Source organism: Zootermopsis nevadensis, unplaced genomic scaffold (genome assembly GCF_977971745.1).
Source record: "Zootermopsis nevadensis isolate Lab colony 2312 unplaced genomic scaffold, Znev_1.0 Znev_ptg000016l, whole genome shotgun sequence".
Taxonomy (NCBI): Eukaryota; Metazoa; Arthropoda; class Insecta; order Blattodea; family Termopsidae; genus Zootermopsis; species Zootermopsis nevadensis.
This window is the reverse complement of record NW_028259148.1, coordinates 14,195,740-14,209,675: the sequence shown is the minus strand read 5'-3', so window position 1 is coordinate 14,209,675 and position 13,936 is coordinate 14,195,740. Positions and strand designations below refer to the sequence as shown.

At 40.1% G+C, this 13,936-nt stretch overlaps 1 protein-coding gene across 1 annotated transcript in view; it reads left to right on the top strand.

Annotated features, from left to right (window-relative positions):
- Nucleotides 1-3,522: 3,522 nt before the first annotated feature.
- LOC110837101 (growth factor receptor-bound protein 10) overlaps nt 3,523-13,936 on the top strand; it is an 84,244-nt gene continuing 73,830 nt past the window's right edge. The window contains exon 1 of the mRNA XM_022078930.2: nt 3,523-3,654. Within this exon, the coding sequence (XP_021934622.1) occupies nt 3,627-3,654 (28 nt within the window). The 5' untranslated portion in view covers nt 3,523-3,626. The remainder of the gene's footprint in view (nt 3,655-13,936) is intronic.

Genomic DNA, 13,936 nt, shown 5'->3' with positions numbered 1-13,936 from the left:
TATTTCTGGCCTTGTTTTGCCAAATCAAAAATCCAGGCCCAAGACCGTGCTGACCTCTAGGCGACTTCCTAGGCAATCACGGAATTCTCTTTTCGTGTTTCATATTCAAGCTTTTTCGTGACTCACTAGTTGAATGTCGTTTGGTATAAGATATACGAAATGACGAATACATTCCTGGCACATGTCCTGTTTGTAAAAAAAAATATTAATATATTTAAATTAGAAATTAAACAACGCTTTTATAGAAAGTTCTGGAAATGTCCACCGCGGTCAGCGATGCACGCATTTAATATTTAAGAATTCAGTCCGTACCGCGAAGAAAACACAGCACTTCACCATTACATAGATCAACTGGTTAACCCTTTTAAGTCAAAGCTCGTCTAAATATTACGTATTTAAGAATTCAGTCCGTACCGCGAAGAAAACACCACGCTTCACCGTTACATAGATCAACTGGTTAACCCTTTTAAGTCAAAGCTCGTCTAAATATTACGTATTTAAGAATTCAGTCCGTACCGCGAAGAAAACACCACGCTTCACCGTTACATAGATCAACTGGTTAACCCTTTTAAGTCAAAGCTCGTCTAAATATTACGTATTTAAGAATTCAGTCCGTACCGCGAAGAAAACACCACGCTTCACCGTTACATAGATCAACTGGTTAACCCTTTTAAGTCAAAGCTCGTCTAAATATTACGTATTTAAGAATTCAGTCCGTACCGCGAAGAAAACACCACGCTTCACCGTTACATAGATCAACTGATTAACCCTTTTAAGTCAAAGCTCGTCTAAATATTACGTATTTAAGAATTCAGTCCGTACCGCGAAGAAAACACCACGCTTCACCGTTACATAGATCAACTGGTTAACCCTTTTAAGTCAAAGCTCGTCTAAATATTACGTATTTAAGAATTCAATCCGTACCGCGAAGAAAACACCACGCTTCACCATTACATAGATCAACTGGTTAACCCTTTTAAGTCAAAGCTCGTCTAAATATTACGTATTTAAGAATTCAGTCCGTACCGCGAAGAAAACACCACGCTTCACCATTACATAGATCAACTGGTTAACGCTGTTTAAGTAAATAATCGCTGTTTATTGTGAGAATAATACGAAAACAATTATACATTGCTGATTATTGAAGCAGTTACGACAGAATTACCATTTGCCCTTGGACAAATACAAAGTACAGGTGACCTTGTAGAACGAGTGGGAAACAGAAAATGTAATCTACTTATGATCACTGCGTGCTTGTTCGTCGCATGGATCTTCCGAGTCCATAAATGCAGAGAATTTATTTGTTGAATTTTGAGGTTACAAAAGAATCTAAAGATGGAAATTTCTTGACACAGAATCACCACTGATGATTTGGGATAAAGACCACTTACAACCTGTCTGTCCAAGGCCTCTCGAAGCTGATAGGCCGATTACAATTAGCCTCATACTAGTCAGCAGAGACAAAATAAGACAATTGTCTCTGATCGAGCTCTGGGTCGGAGAGTACCAGATGATGCGATCTTGGTGCGTTGTGACCTATTTTCCCACAGTGACTAACGCATTGTCAAGAGATAAACATGTTTTTCTCAAAACATTAGACTGCTTCTTACAATCTAAACCTTTCAAGACGTTTATGGCAAAACCCTTTAAAGCTGTTTGTTTTGGAAATAACAATTCAATGCGTTTACAACACCAGATAATGAACATTAAGAAGTTCTTCGTAACATCGTAAAACGATAGAACCTATTTAGGTAAATTTCATCAAAACTGGTAAATAAGTACCGTACAGTTGGTACCACGTGTCGGCAAACAATTGAGACAGAATCGATATCTAAAAAGTCTTATAACAATCGAAATCACATCTTGTATAATTATTTGGGCTCTGATAATAATCATTTACAAGTTTTTTTGACAAAACGTAAACTTTTAAAATAGATTTTTTACCGAGTCCTACTTCTTTCCTTTGTAGATATAATACGCTAGATGCTTTCGGGGGGGGGGGGGGGGGGAAACAATTGCCTTTAACAAACAGCTGCTTGAAATCGGATGGCGTTGCCCGCGAGCAAACTCACGAACATCTGTTCGGTCATCTTATTGATTAATCATTATCACTTTATCGTATCATAAATCTCTCATCTGCATTGAGTCATCACATTCGATAAAGAATAGGACACAAGATATCAGCTACTGATAACACATATCTCCTGCCTTCTTCAGTTCCATAAAATTTATCATCTCGTGTAGGAATATGTAATGTTTTAGGGGTACAGTTGGTCGGTCACTTGCTGCTGATAAGGGATTTTCGACCTTATGGCATAGTATTATAACTGTTGCCATGGTCGACACAATATAATTTTTGGGATGGTGAAATGTGTTATGTTATTTAATTAAGCAAAGATAAGTAATCATATTAATTTTTCTGTTTCGCAACATTTCTAATGTTTATGTGTTGTTTTGTTGTTAAAATGCACAATGTATGTTTACTTCCATGCAATACTTCAAAACACATTTACGTCTTAACGCTTCTCGGTTTTCAAGTTGAATTAACAGAAAATAAATATTATTAAATCTAGAGACAGACGATCTACGATATTTTCACCCAGTATTACTTACTATTGCACTGTTATATTAATTACTGATTTACAATGGCTTTCTTAAAATAACTGTTTATGCGTCCATTTTATGGTCTGCTTCACAAAATGGCGGTGTAGAAAATTAAAAAGAAGTTTCAAAACAAACGAAGAACCACGCTTGTACAAAGATGGAGTATGTTGGCGGATCAGAAAAGAACCTGTACCCAAATTGGGTTTTGGAAGGTTTCTTTTGCAGTAGTGAGAGGCATATTTGAGTATTTCAAAAAAAAAAATACATTCCGTGTGAATAAACTTATATGGATGCAAAAAATATGGGAATATCACAAGCCAACATTCCTCAAACCTAGTAGATAGGATTAAAAAATATTATCCCCACACCGTATTGGGAGAAAATGACAATGGAACATCGACTTTTCTGTGACAATATTTATTTCATTCAAGTTAACTCCTTTTCTCAGCCAATCAAACTGCAATGGGTCATCCATAATTTTTTTTCTCGTGTATAAGACTCCTGCCCGCGAGTTAATAAGACAAAATGATTGTGACCCCAGGATTAAAATTTATTCGGACTGCATCCAGCACAAACATCACCTATCCTGTGTCAGATAACACCAAAACCACCATGTAGTCTCGTACCCCCCTGATGATGGAGACAGTAAACATTTCTGAAACTTCTACACGACGCAATATCCACAGGGCTGACGTCATCAACAGTTTTCGTCTCGCTACATTGTTTCAACATAAAAATATGGAGGTGTGTCTGTTTGCTGAAAGCACGTCAAGCTCTGAATCCAACAGCCACTGCTGGTTGGATGTTCGTGTTTGCCCGTCACCCTCGTCGTCTCAATGGGAATTGTGGTACGCATATTCCGTGACGTCAGGGGCCACGTGACGTCACGTGACGTCACGGCTGGTACTGCTGAGGTGGTCGGTTTCTACGCAGTACAACGGGAGTGAGGCGAGTGACAGGACAGCGACACTAGTGGCGTTCGTGGTTCGTTCGTTAAGATGCGAGCAGTGTGATGATAGGGCATGGAGATTTGCGGTCTACAGCTTGGCGGTAAGTCGTCTTGTGAGACACTTTGTTGTTCGTATATGACATAGTTTTAGATACGATATATTTCAAGCCATTTTTGTCCATTATACTTTTATGATGCAATAGTTTGAACCGCTGTCATATTTGCCAAAGGATCTGGTACGAACCTGTGTTCTTTGTGGAAGACGCCTGTGACGAAAACTACATTCCATCTGTTACACTATTTTTTCTTGTAATTATAAACACAAGGCAAGAATAAACGTAGCTTCCGCAGGTCTGACTCGGTAGTGTAAGAACATGTGCGTTTGTTTATCGTGAAACGACTTTTCGTTAGCACCTGTTTTCGTTTAATCAGTTGGCAGCAGTGCCAACAGTCTGCAGTCGAGTCCTGGATTCGATTTCTGATGTAACGTATTGCCCCAAACGAATCTCATGATTGTTACTTTGCATAGGACGCGGCTGATAACACCTGGCACGCCATTGTTTAGAACAAGGATCACAATTGGCTGACAATACCGCCAAATTGCGACCATTGTTTGATGGAGGAGTTACTTTGTTCGGGAAGTAGCAGTCATGCTGACGTGTTATTCGTGGTTTCAAGGTTAATGTTGGATAAAATATCACTCTCCTACAAATGGATAATTCATTGTTTTAATTTAATATCTTTCAGGTGAAATCGGCAGGGTCATTAAATAATGTGAGAAGCACCTTAACTTGGGCTGTATTACTGGATTTTGAACATAGCCAATTTGAATTTAAACTGCACGTGAATGTCGCATTTCCCCTTCAAATGTTTCTTGTTCTTGTACGCCTGATCAATAGTGTTCAGCCGTGTGTCTACACGTCTAGTATCGCTTCTAATATTAAAAGCATTTCCTGAAAATAGAAACAAAGACGCTTTTCCAACTTGAAGGTTAAAAATGAATTTCATGTAGGTAACAACATGTTACTGCTTCATATTTTGTGTCAATTTTCTATTATTTCAACACACTTGTAAGAAATCAAACCGTATTTCCATAATGTAGTTAATTTTCGTAGATATTCATTGTATAAATTTCCTCTGTTCTGACTTTCAATATTAGAAGAATATTTCATCACATCTGACGTCAGGGTTCTGTTGGTAACTTAAAAAAGAAAAGTAAAGTTTTCTCGTTATACGCCATGTAGGCGCTTGGGGGAGAGTCTGGTTGCAGAGGCTACAGGAAAAAAAAAAATCGTCTACCCCCGTCGGGGATCGAACCCCGGTCGTCTAGTCCTTAGCCAGTCACTATACTCCCTGAGCTACCGCGACTTCAGCAATTAGTAACTTAGGAAAATGATAAGACTGTGGTCACATTAATTTATTTAAGAATTTTGCACGTACCGAAAAGAAAACACAGCACTTCACCATTACAAAGATTAAGTTGTTTTTGCTTGTTAATGAAATAATCGCTTTTTATACATGTTTTATGTTAAAACATTAAGGGGTTAATATAACTTTTCGTGTTGTTTTTGTGTGGGTTGATGGTCTTTTAATCTTTCAAAGTCAGAACATAGCCTGAAGGTGTTGGATAAGGAGAATATTTGGACCAAAAGATCACGTTGCATAACATGACGATGAATAAAACTGTACTTAGCTTCCCGATTAACATTCCTACTTCGTATTCAGGTCTTCTCACCAACGTATCTGCCATTTTCCGGCAGGAATTGCATGACTCATCCACCAATCACTAAACGGTAACAGCAATTGTCCCTAAAATTACTCACAACTGCATCTGACGTCGTAAATGTAGTACCACGTGAGGAATTTGGTTCCGCTTGAAAGTGTCGGAGAAAATTTCGTCGTAGATTTCCGGGGATGAACATTTTTATTAAAGTCAGGTCTACTGACTGGTTCCTGCTAAAATGAAAGCTGTGTTCTTACAGAATAAGAAACCAGACGAGACGAGAAATCTTTTGGGGCGTCACTAAATCTTCAGCAGTTGAAGCTGCTTGAACTTCGACCTTAACAAGGCGACTGTAGTTAACCACGTGACCCGGATTAATTTCTGTGTCTGGTTCTTGCAATCCGTTCGTGATGGTGACTGTCATTGGATTTATTTTTCTGATGAAACGTGGTTGTGGTTTAATCCACGTTCCTCTTCGTGGCATAGTTTCGATCTGTTTAAACGATCCATAGAGTCTGTGAGCATCTCGTAACAAAAGGTTTGTTGTTTTGGTTGTAATCGGGAAAACCTTGTGGGTGACTCACCAGGATCCGGAAGTTTAAATATCTGGGGACGACGGTATTGAATCGAAACTGCATTCACGACGAAATTAAAAGCAAAGATGAGATGGTTGCTACCGCGCAGTTCAGAACCTGTAATTTTAGTTATGTATGGGTGTGAAACGTGGTCTCTCGCGTTAAGAGAAGAACACTGATTAAGGATGTTTAAGAGTAGGATGTCGAAGATGGACCTAAGCGGAATTAAGTTAAAGGAGCATTAAGGAGCTCCATACTTTGCAGTCTACAAGGAATGCGTACAAAATTTTTGGTTGAAAAGCCTGACGGGTAGAGACAACTCCGTGCACATAGGAATTGATGGGAGAATAATATTAAAATGGATGTTTGGAAATGAAGATCTGGGGGTATAGATTGCATTCGTCTAACTCAGGATGGGTATCAGTGGCGGACTCTTACGAAAACAGCATTGAGCTCACATAAAAGGCGGGGAATTTCTTGACGACTCTGCCCCGATGGAGATATATCGTTAGTTTTTATGGGGTCGTGGAAAGGATTCCATTTCTTGACCGTATGAATGACGACAAACACAGGATTTGAGGTTAAGTTTGAAGATTGCTGTCTTCTGGGTTGTCTGGTAGATGTTTACCGACGTTTCAGAGGTCCTTGCTGCCTACATCATCAGAAGATAGTCATCTTCACACTCACCGCCGTGAGCACCTGAAATCTGACTTTCTGGAAAAGTTGTCGGTTTACGTGGCGTGTGAATAAACAACAGTGATTTTGGCTCGGCTCGGTACGGCTCGGTTTGTGCAACGGGACGGCAGTGCGAAAAAACGTTCTGTTTTTGTTCAGTTGTTACACGTGCACATTGCTTATGCTTTGCACAGCCAATATATATATATATATATATATATATATATATATATATATATATATATATCAGTTCGGACAGAGCATGCGCAGATCAGGTCTCCTCCTCTGAGACGCAGATAAACGAGCAAACAAAGCAAAAGCCAGTTACTTATCTTTCCGAGGTAAATGTTGGTGGGTTATGAGAAAAATCCCTGCTTTTTCGTGGAATCTAACCCCATGACAGCCTTTTCTCGCTTGTCCTTTATCTATCTGTGTTGCATGATTGATCACCAAAGACTGGCAGCCAGATTGAGGCATGATGGATGTAGCCTGACACTCCATGACCTGTCTGTCAGCCGTAGTGAGCTTTCAAGAACTGTGGTTACTGGCAATCTGCACAGAGAAGTGCTAATAGTCTCATCTCGAGCTCACAGACTGATTGAATTCTGTTAGCAATTCGTGGAGCGGAAAATTCTTACGTACCAGAATTGAAGTCGGGATGTTCGGATGGCCATTGAGTTTTATCTGTTATTGAAATGTTTGCTGTGTTCTCAAAATATATTTTTCAGCGCTGGAGGAACGTAAATTTGTTAGAGATACGATCTCATATACAGATAATACAACGAGGTTGATATTCTGGAGTTCAGCGTATAACTTTAGTTTTTTTTGGGTGTTAACCACCTTGAAAATGGCAACTGGAGTGTTTGTCGAAACAGTTGGTGAGGGATTGTCGGTAAGTTAGAGAGTAACAAAATGATGTCAAAACATCTGGACTGGGATGAATGGATGATGAAAAAGATTTTGTCGTTCTGATGTCAGTACCGTAACTATAAGATTATTTGAAAGCTTGTGTCCCGAAATTTTTGTTGTCATTGGGTAGACGTACTTCATTTTCAGGGTATTCTGTTAAATTCTTCACTAAGACCAGGAAACGATTTCGATGCAAAGTCGTATTAGATAATGAACACGCTTTCTGCTCGCGAATACGTAATGTTCGCACCTGCATTGCTTTTGCGCAGCGGCCTAGCAACTAGTTGACACGTGACACGTATGGAAATTAATTTTTTGTTGTGGTACATTATTGTTGTTTTGATTGGTACAATAGCATTGAGGCGAAGTTGTTAAAACACGTCAAATCAAGATGAACACTTAAGAGGGATGGATTCAAATTTAAACAATAGACATCACAGCTGATATTGAAAGATAACCCAAGCAGATGCTGTTTTAAATATTTCTCTAATGATTAATATTGTTGAAGAATTTAATTGGGTAATAATGTGAATCTATTTTCAATATTAGGCCTGATTTAGTAGTATTTTTTATAAACTTCCGTGGGGGTTAGGTCATTTAATGTGGACTGAGAACCATTTCTTGATATCTGATTTGACTCCTTTGGCTGGGCGTGAGTTAATCGCTAGGTGTTTATCTACACAGGACAGCACGATACAGTAACACGTGACACATATCCATGCCTCGACTGGGGTTCGAACTGGCGATCCTAGTGTTCAAGGGTTCGAAGGCCGTGACATAGCTTAAGACAGTCCCAAAATTTCATGCTCAAGGTCACATCACAATCGTAGAAAATTACGACACGAACGGCGTAGTTCAAGCTAGTGAAGACAGCTCCGAACTCTCAGAGCAGCAAGGCTAATGGTACATGCTGGCGACTTAGAGCAGCGCAGTTCTGTGTGGTGGCCTAGAAGAATGCAATTTGGTGACGGTTGCTATAGTACTCTGAGGATAATTGACATGACCTTGAAACAGAAGTGTCTCAGCCAAGAAATCCGATCTCCGGGCCGTGATTTGGGCTCCGTGACCTTCCGGATTCGAAGACACGGTGACGAGCAGTCGGCACAGACAGGTAAAAAAGCTGCTGTTTACAGTTGAAACGTATTTTTGTTCCTGTACAGTTCTGGGCGCTGTCAATGATGGATAATCTATCAACACAAGGGCAAAGCTGATTCTGTCATCTCAACCAGCCGGTAACATGCCACCTTTTGTCACTGCCAGCATTTCGCAAACGCTATAAGTGTTTATAGAGTCGCCGTCCATGTTCCATGGACTCGTAATTCTACTCGATATATGTTGAAAATATGCCTATAATTTTCCTCGGGCTGCTCAAGGATACATTTATCAGTCTGGAATAGACGGAAATCGTTCTGGAACCTACAGACAAAATTCAATGTTGAATCTTCCTACATACGAGGTGCGATCGGAAAGTTTCAAGACTGTGTCAATAGAGGGCGAACCGGATGTAGTACGAGCTTCTGCCTTTAGGGGGTGCGGCGTACATTCATAGTGTATCAGTGTGCCAGCCGGCATCATCGAATTAGCATTTGTTTCTTAGTTACGGGCGTTTTGGTAGTGCATTACACCGACCCTCCTGCGATTTCGGAATGGCGTGTGCATCAAATTTTGCCAAAGACTCGCCAAAACGGCTACGGAAACCTATGAAATGCTAAAGCAAGCATTTGGGGAGTCCGCAAACTTTTGTGTGGCATTCACGTTTTAAAAGTGGCCGAACCTCTGTCGATGATGACGAGCGTTCTGGACGACCATCTTCGAGCACAACGCCCGAAAATGTTACGAAGATTCGGCAGGCCATTCACGAAGATCGACGTCGTACCATCAACGACTTGTGCGACATTGTTGGGATAGGCTATGGGACCTGTCAGCTGATTCTAAAGGAAGAACTCCACATGCGACGCATCCTGTCTGAGGACCAGAAGCAGAATCGACTTGACTTCTCGTTTGTCAGGAGCTCAAAGATCTTGCAAGAACCTACCCCAACTTCCTTTCTAAGCTCCGTGTGACTTCTTCCTCTTCCCAAAGATGAAAATTCAGCTAAAGGGAAGGAGATTTGAGACGATAGAAGAGATTCAGGCAGAATCGCAGATGGTGCTTGACAGGCTGACAAAGAAAGATTTCCAGGGATGCTTCCAGGCTTGGCAGCGGCGCTGGGATCGTTGTGTTCACTCCCAGGGGAACTACTTCGAGGGTCATGGATGAATTTAATACCTGAGATAAGTGTACGGGTTTTTATACGCGCAGTCTTGAAACTTTCCGATCGCACCTCGTATACCTATCTCATTCTCTTTCATGGAATAACTAAATATACGCAAACAATACAGATTCGTCGTAAAAATTCCTAAATTACTATATTTCTTTTTGTAACGCCATGTAGTTCGCTTGGGTGAAGAGGTGGTATAGCTCCTACTAATTCTTTACGTCGTCACTAGATGGGGTGAGTGGTCAGCAAGGACTGGATATGAGAGTGAGTGGGCCCCAGAGCCGGTCTGGATGCAGAGGGTAGACGAAGAATCCTCTGCCGTCGTCGGGGATCGAACCCACAGTAGTCCAGTCACTATTCTGACAGAGCTACCCCGGCCCACTGCCGTGAGGAACGATCCGACCGAAAACCACTGACATTTTAGTGGCGTTATATTTGCAACCGTGGTAATTTTATTACGCATTAGTTTCGAAGTTCAACTTCGGCGTCACAGTTGTGTGTAGCTGAGTCACTGTCAGAATGTTAACCGTAATTAAATGCGCTGTGTGATGATACCGACATGAAAGGTGTTTTCCTGGTAGGAGGGAAGGAATTTTGACGCAGTTGGCTGCATTGGACGACTCTAAAGCGATGTTGGTCACTGCTTCTGGGTTAATTTAAAAACTGAAAATACCAGAAAGAAATTACGAAAGAAACGATGGACGGGGCTGTTTTGACTGCCATCTAGCGATAAAATCCACAAGCGACGATAAAAATGGCGACTGTCGCTGTAGTGGTCATAACTAACACTTTTAAAAACGAATTCCATCTAAATAATATTTAATAATTCAGTTCGTACCGCAAAGAAAACTCTTCACCATTACGAAGATCAACTGGTTGACGCAGTTTAAGGAAATGATCGATGTTTATTCTGAAAACACTCAATAAATTCCGATGATATTTGGTATTGAGAGTCTAAGCTAAACGTTTATGGACAAATTTAATTTTGGTATATACAGGGTGTCCCAAGAATATATATATATATACATGCATATAATGAACCAAATAAGTGCATTTTAATAACAAAAACATTACATACGTCAGCATTGGCATTACTAAATTAGCGGATTTAATGTAGGTGTTCAGAATGACCGCAGTTAGCTTCGTGGCGCTGTTGACGACAGGGGTGAGCATCTGACTGACAAGCGGCCAACAAAGTTTCTGCTGGGGCGTCTGTGCAGTTGCTGGCTTTGTGTGTACACCGCGCCACCTTTAATTAACCCCGCAAGAAAAAATCAGGTGGGGTTAAATCTGGCGATCGTGGGATGTACTCAATCGACCCTCCGCCATTTTGCATAGTTGAATCATGGGAATAGATACTGCAGTGCCATCTGTTTAATGTAGACTGCACTAGGTTAACCTCTCAAACGCAACGCAAGGAGATAGATAACAAGATTAAGATTAATATTCGGTATTATAATGTGTATACATATTTTTGGGACACTTTGTATATAGTCCTGTGACCCACCGGTGAACCTCACTGGAGCCAGCGTGATAAGAGGACACAATAAATGCTGTTATTAATAAATTAATTCAAGGTCAATGTGATATGAAAAATTTCGAAGAGCGTATATGGAGAGTGTCCATGAGAATATGCACGTCCATTCTTGTTCGAGAATAGAAAACGTGGAACGTATTCTAGCCCAATATAAACCAGTTTTTTAATACTCGAATCCAAAGAGAGATATCTGTGCCAAACATTTTATGTAGAATTGCTACGTCACTCCAGAAGCGAGTCTGAGTTAATGGCAGTCTTTTGCCACGATATCTTCCAGTTATCAATTCAACGACCTCTCACAGCCTTTGCCTTGTCCGACCTGTGATATGAACCCACTCGGTGGGGTATCAGGAATGCCCTCGATCGAGTTCACGACACGATCCAACTGTACGAGAGTGCGAAGGAGCGGCCTAAGTGACAGGAGTACATGTAAATGATGTTCCAAAACTTGCATTGTTGAACAAATGTTAATCTACGTAAAAGATAATAATTACGTGTTGGCCGGTGAGTATTTTATTTTTTTGAAATCACTATTTTCAATTGTTATAACCTCGATGTTACTTCATATTTGAGATTAAAACATATTAAACCGAATTTTTCTTCAAGTAATCAGAGAGCAACGGTGGTCTAGCGGTTAGAACGCTGGCCTTGTAATACTGGGGTCTCGGGTTCGATTCCCCGGCGGTGCCCGAATTTTTAACTTGAGACTGGCCCGCGAGTCGATAAGAGATGGTGAGAGTGGTCTCGGGTCTGAACAAATTTTCAGAACCTCTGACGGAGGACATGTTAAAGGGGAAATGTTACATTGCTACAAGACTTAAAGCTGAACTCCTACGATTCGGATGTTCGTGCTGTCTAATTTTCAGATTCAAAGCTTATAAATAAACACAAACCTAATTTATCTGCCCTTGTATTTCGATAAATACGATATCGATGTTAGGGTTCAAGGCAGATTGGACTCGAAGGTATCGACTTACGAATCCACACGGCGTTACAATCCAGAAGAGAATCCGTGAGAATCTCAGATCTCAATTAAAATCTTCGTAAGATCATCTCTTTTTTTTTTTGGATCGATTTAAGCTTCGTGTAAGATCGAAGTTAAGCGTTATAACTTATATTTAAGGTAAATGACCCTGCAGTAACGTGGAGGAACTGAGGAAAATCACAAAATATCTCAGTGAAGATTAGACAGAACACGAAATAACAGATTATAAGCGAGATGGTGGCAAAGCGAGCATTTCCGGAATTTAATATGGGTTTAAATTCTTTGTACACCGTTGATTCAGTTAGGATTATTTAAACTTTAACGTATTTTTTTTTGAAAGGGTTTATTAACCGTCTTCATATTATCAAACTCTTGACAGATCCGGTTATATTCGGTTTTACAGAAACAAAAGTCCGATAAACAGAAATATAAGAATAATCTCTCTTATCAGTGCCAAGGCTAATTGAAAGATTCACTCAAGGACGTTTTCAGTTGAGTTGAATTCTTAATTAGAACGTATTTCCTTCCTGCAATAACGTCTTAAGCGACACTGTCACCTGACGAATTTAGGACTTATTATGGATTTTGAAAAAAGCCGATCTACCGGACGAAAAGGCAGAAGTGGATTTTTGGACCTGTAGAAACTAGTCTTATCCATCCGCCAATAATTTTTCCAGAAAAACGCCCTGAAGAAACATTTTATACATGAAACAAATGCAGTCCGTGGGTTTTATCGGCGAGACAGCGGTTAATCTCGACTAAATTTAGTACTAAGAATCTTTTCTTGGTTTTGGAAATGAACCTGATGATGACCACGTTGGTTCGAAACATGTCGTTCAAGTGAACAGTGTGTGTTAAAAGTGACTGAATAAAACCAAAGATTTCAGCACACCTCACAGACTTGAGATCTACAATGGAATTAGTTGGGGAAAATTAAATTGTTGATGTAACCCCTAATTTAAATCTAAATTTTAAATTAGATTTATAATTTTAATCGTTTTTATCAATAACATCACGTGGTATAAGCCAACGGAGAATTTGTTAAAAAAGTTTCATTCGTCGCCCTGATGATGGAGGCAGCATGCATCTCTGAAACGTTCGTAAACTGTTAACCAGGTTACACAAGGATTTCGTACAGAATTTTATGGACATTGTCTTTGATAACAGACAACAATACTTTTTATGAAGACATTGTTAAAAATATCTGCGTTCTGACGACAGGTCCATATGAACAGGATCCTTCCATCCTTTTCTCGGACTGGGACCTGTTCATATACGTTCTTGGCAGATGATCCAGAAGTGGTTTGCCATTGCCTTCTTCTGTGTGTGAATGGAGTAATTGTTGGGATGCCACGGAGGAAAACTCCGTGTTGCCTAGACCACGGCCTTGCCCAACACAAGTTATAAATTCGAACCCGAGACCCCAGGATTACAAGGCCAGCGTTCTAACCGCTAGACCACCGTGGCTTATCTTAATCCTTACAAATCAAAATATTGTCCACTTACTCGTTAATAATCTGACTAGCGAGTTTCCATTGTTCATTGTTGCTGTTTATTATGACATAACTTTGATCTTAATCTTACGTAAAAAAAGACAAAACTTTTGTGTTATTATTTAAAATGTTTACGTTAATCTTTGCATTGTTGGCCTGCGGGAAATTCTGGTACTAAACACGCGCAGTTGATCTACTGGTCTCTGACACGAAAAGTTCAGGCATT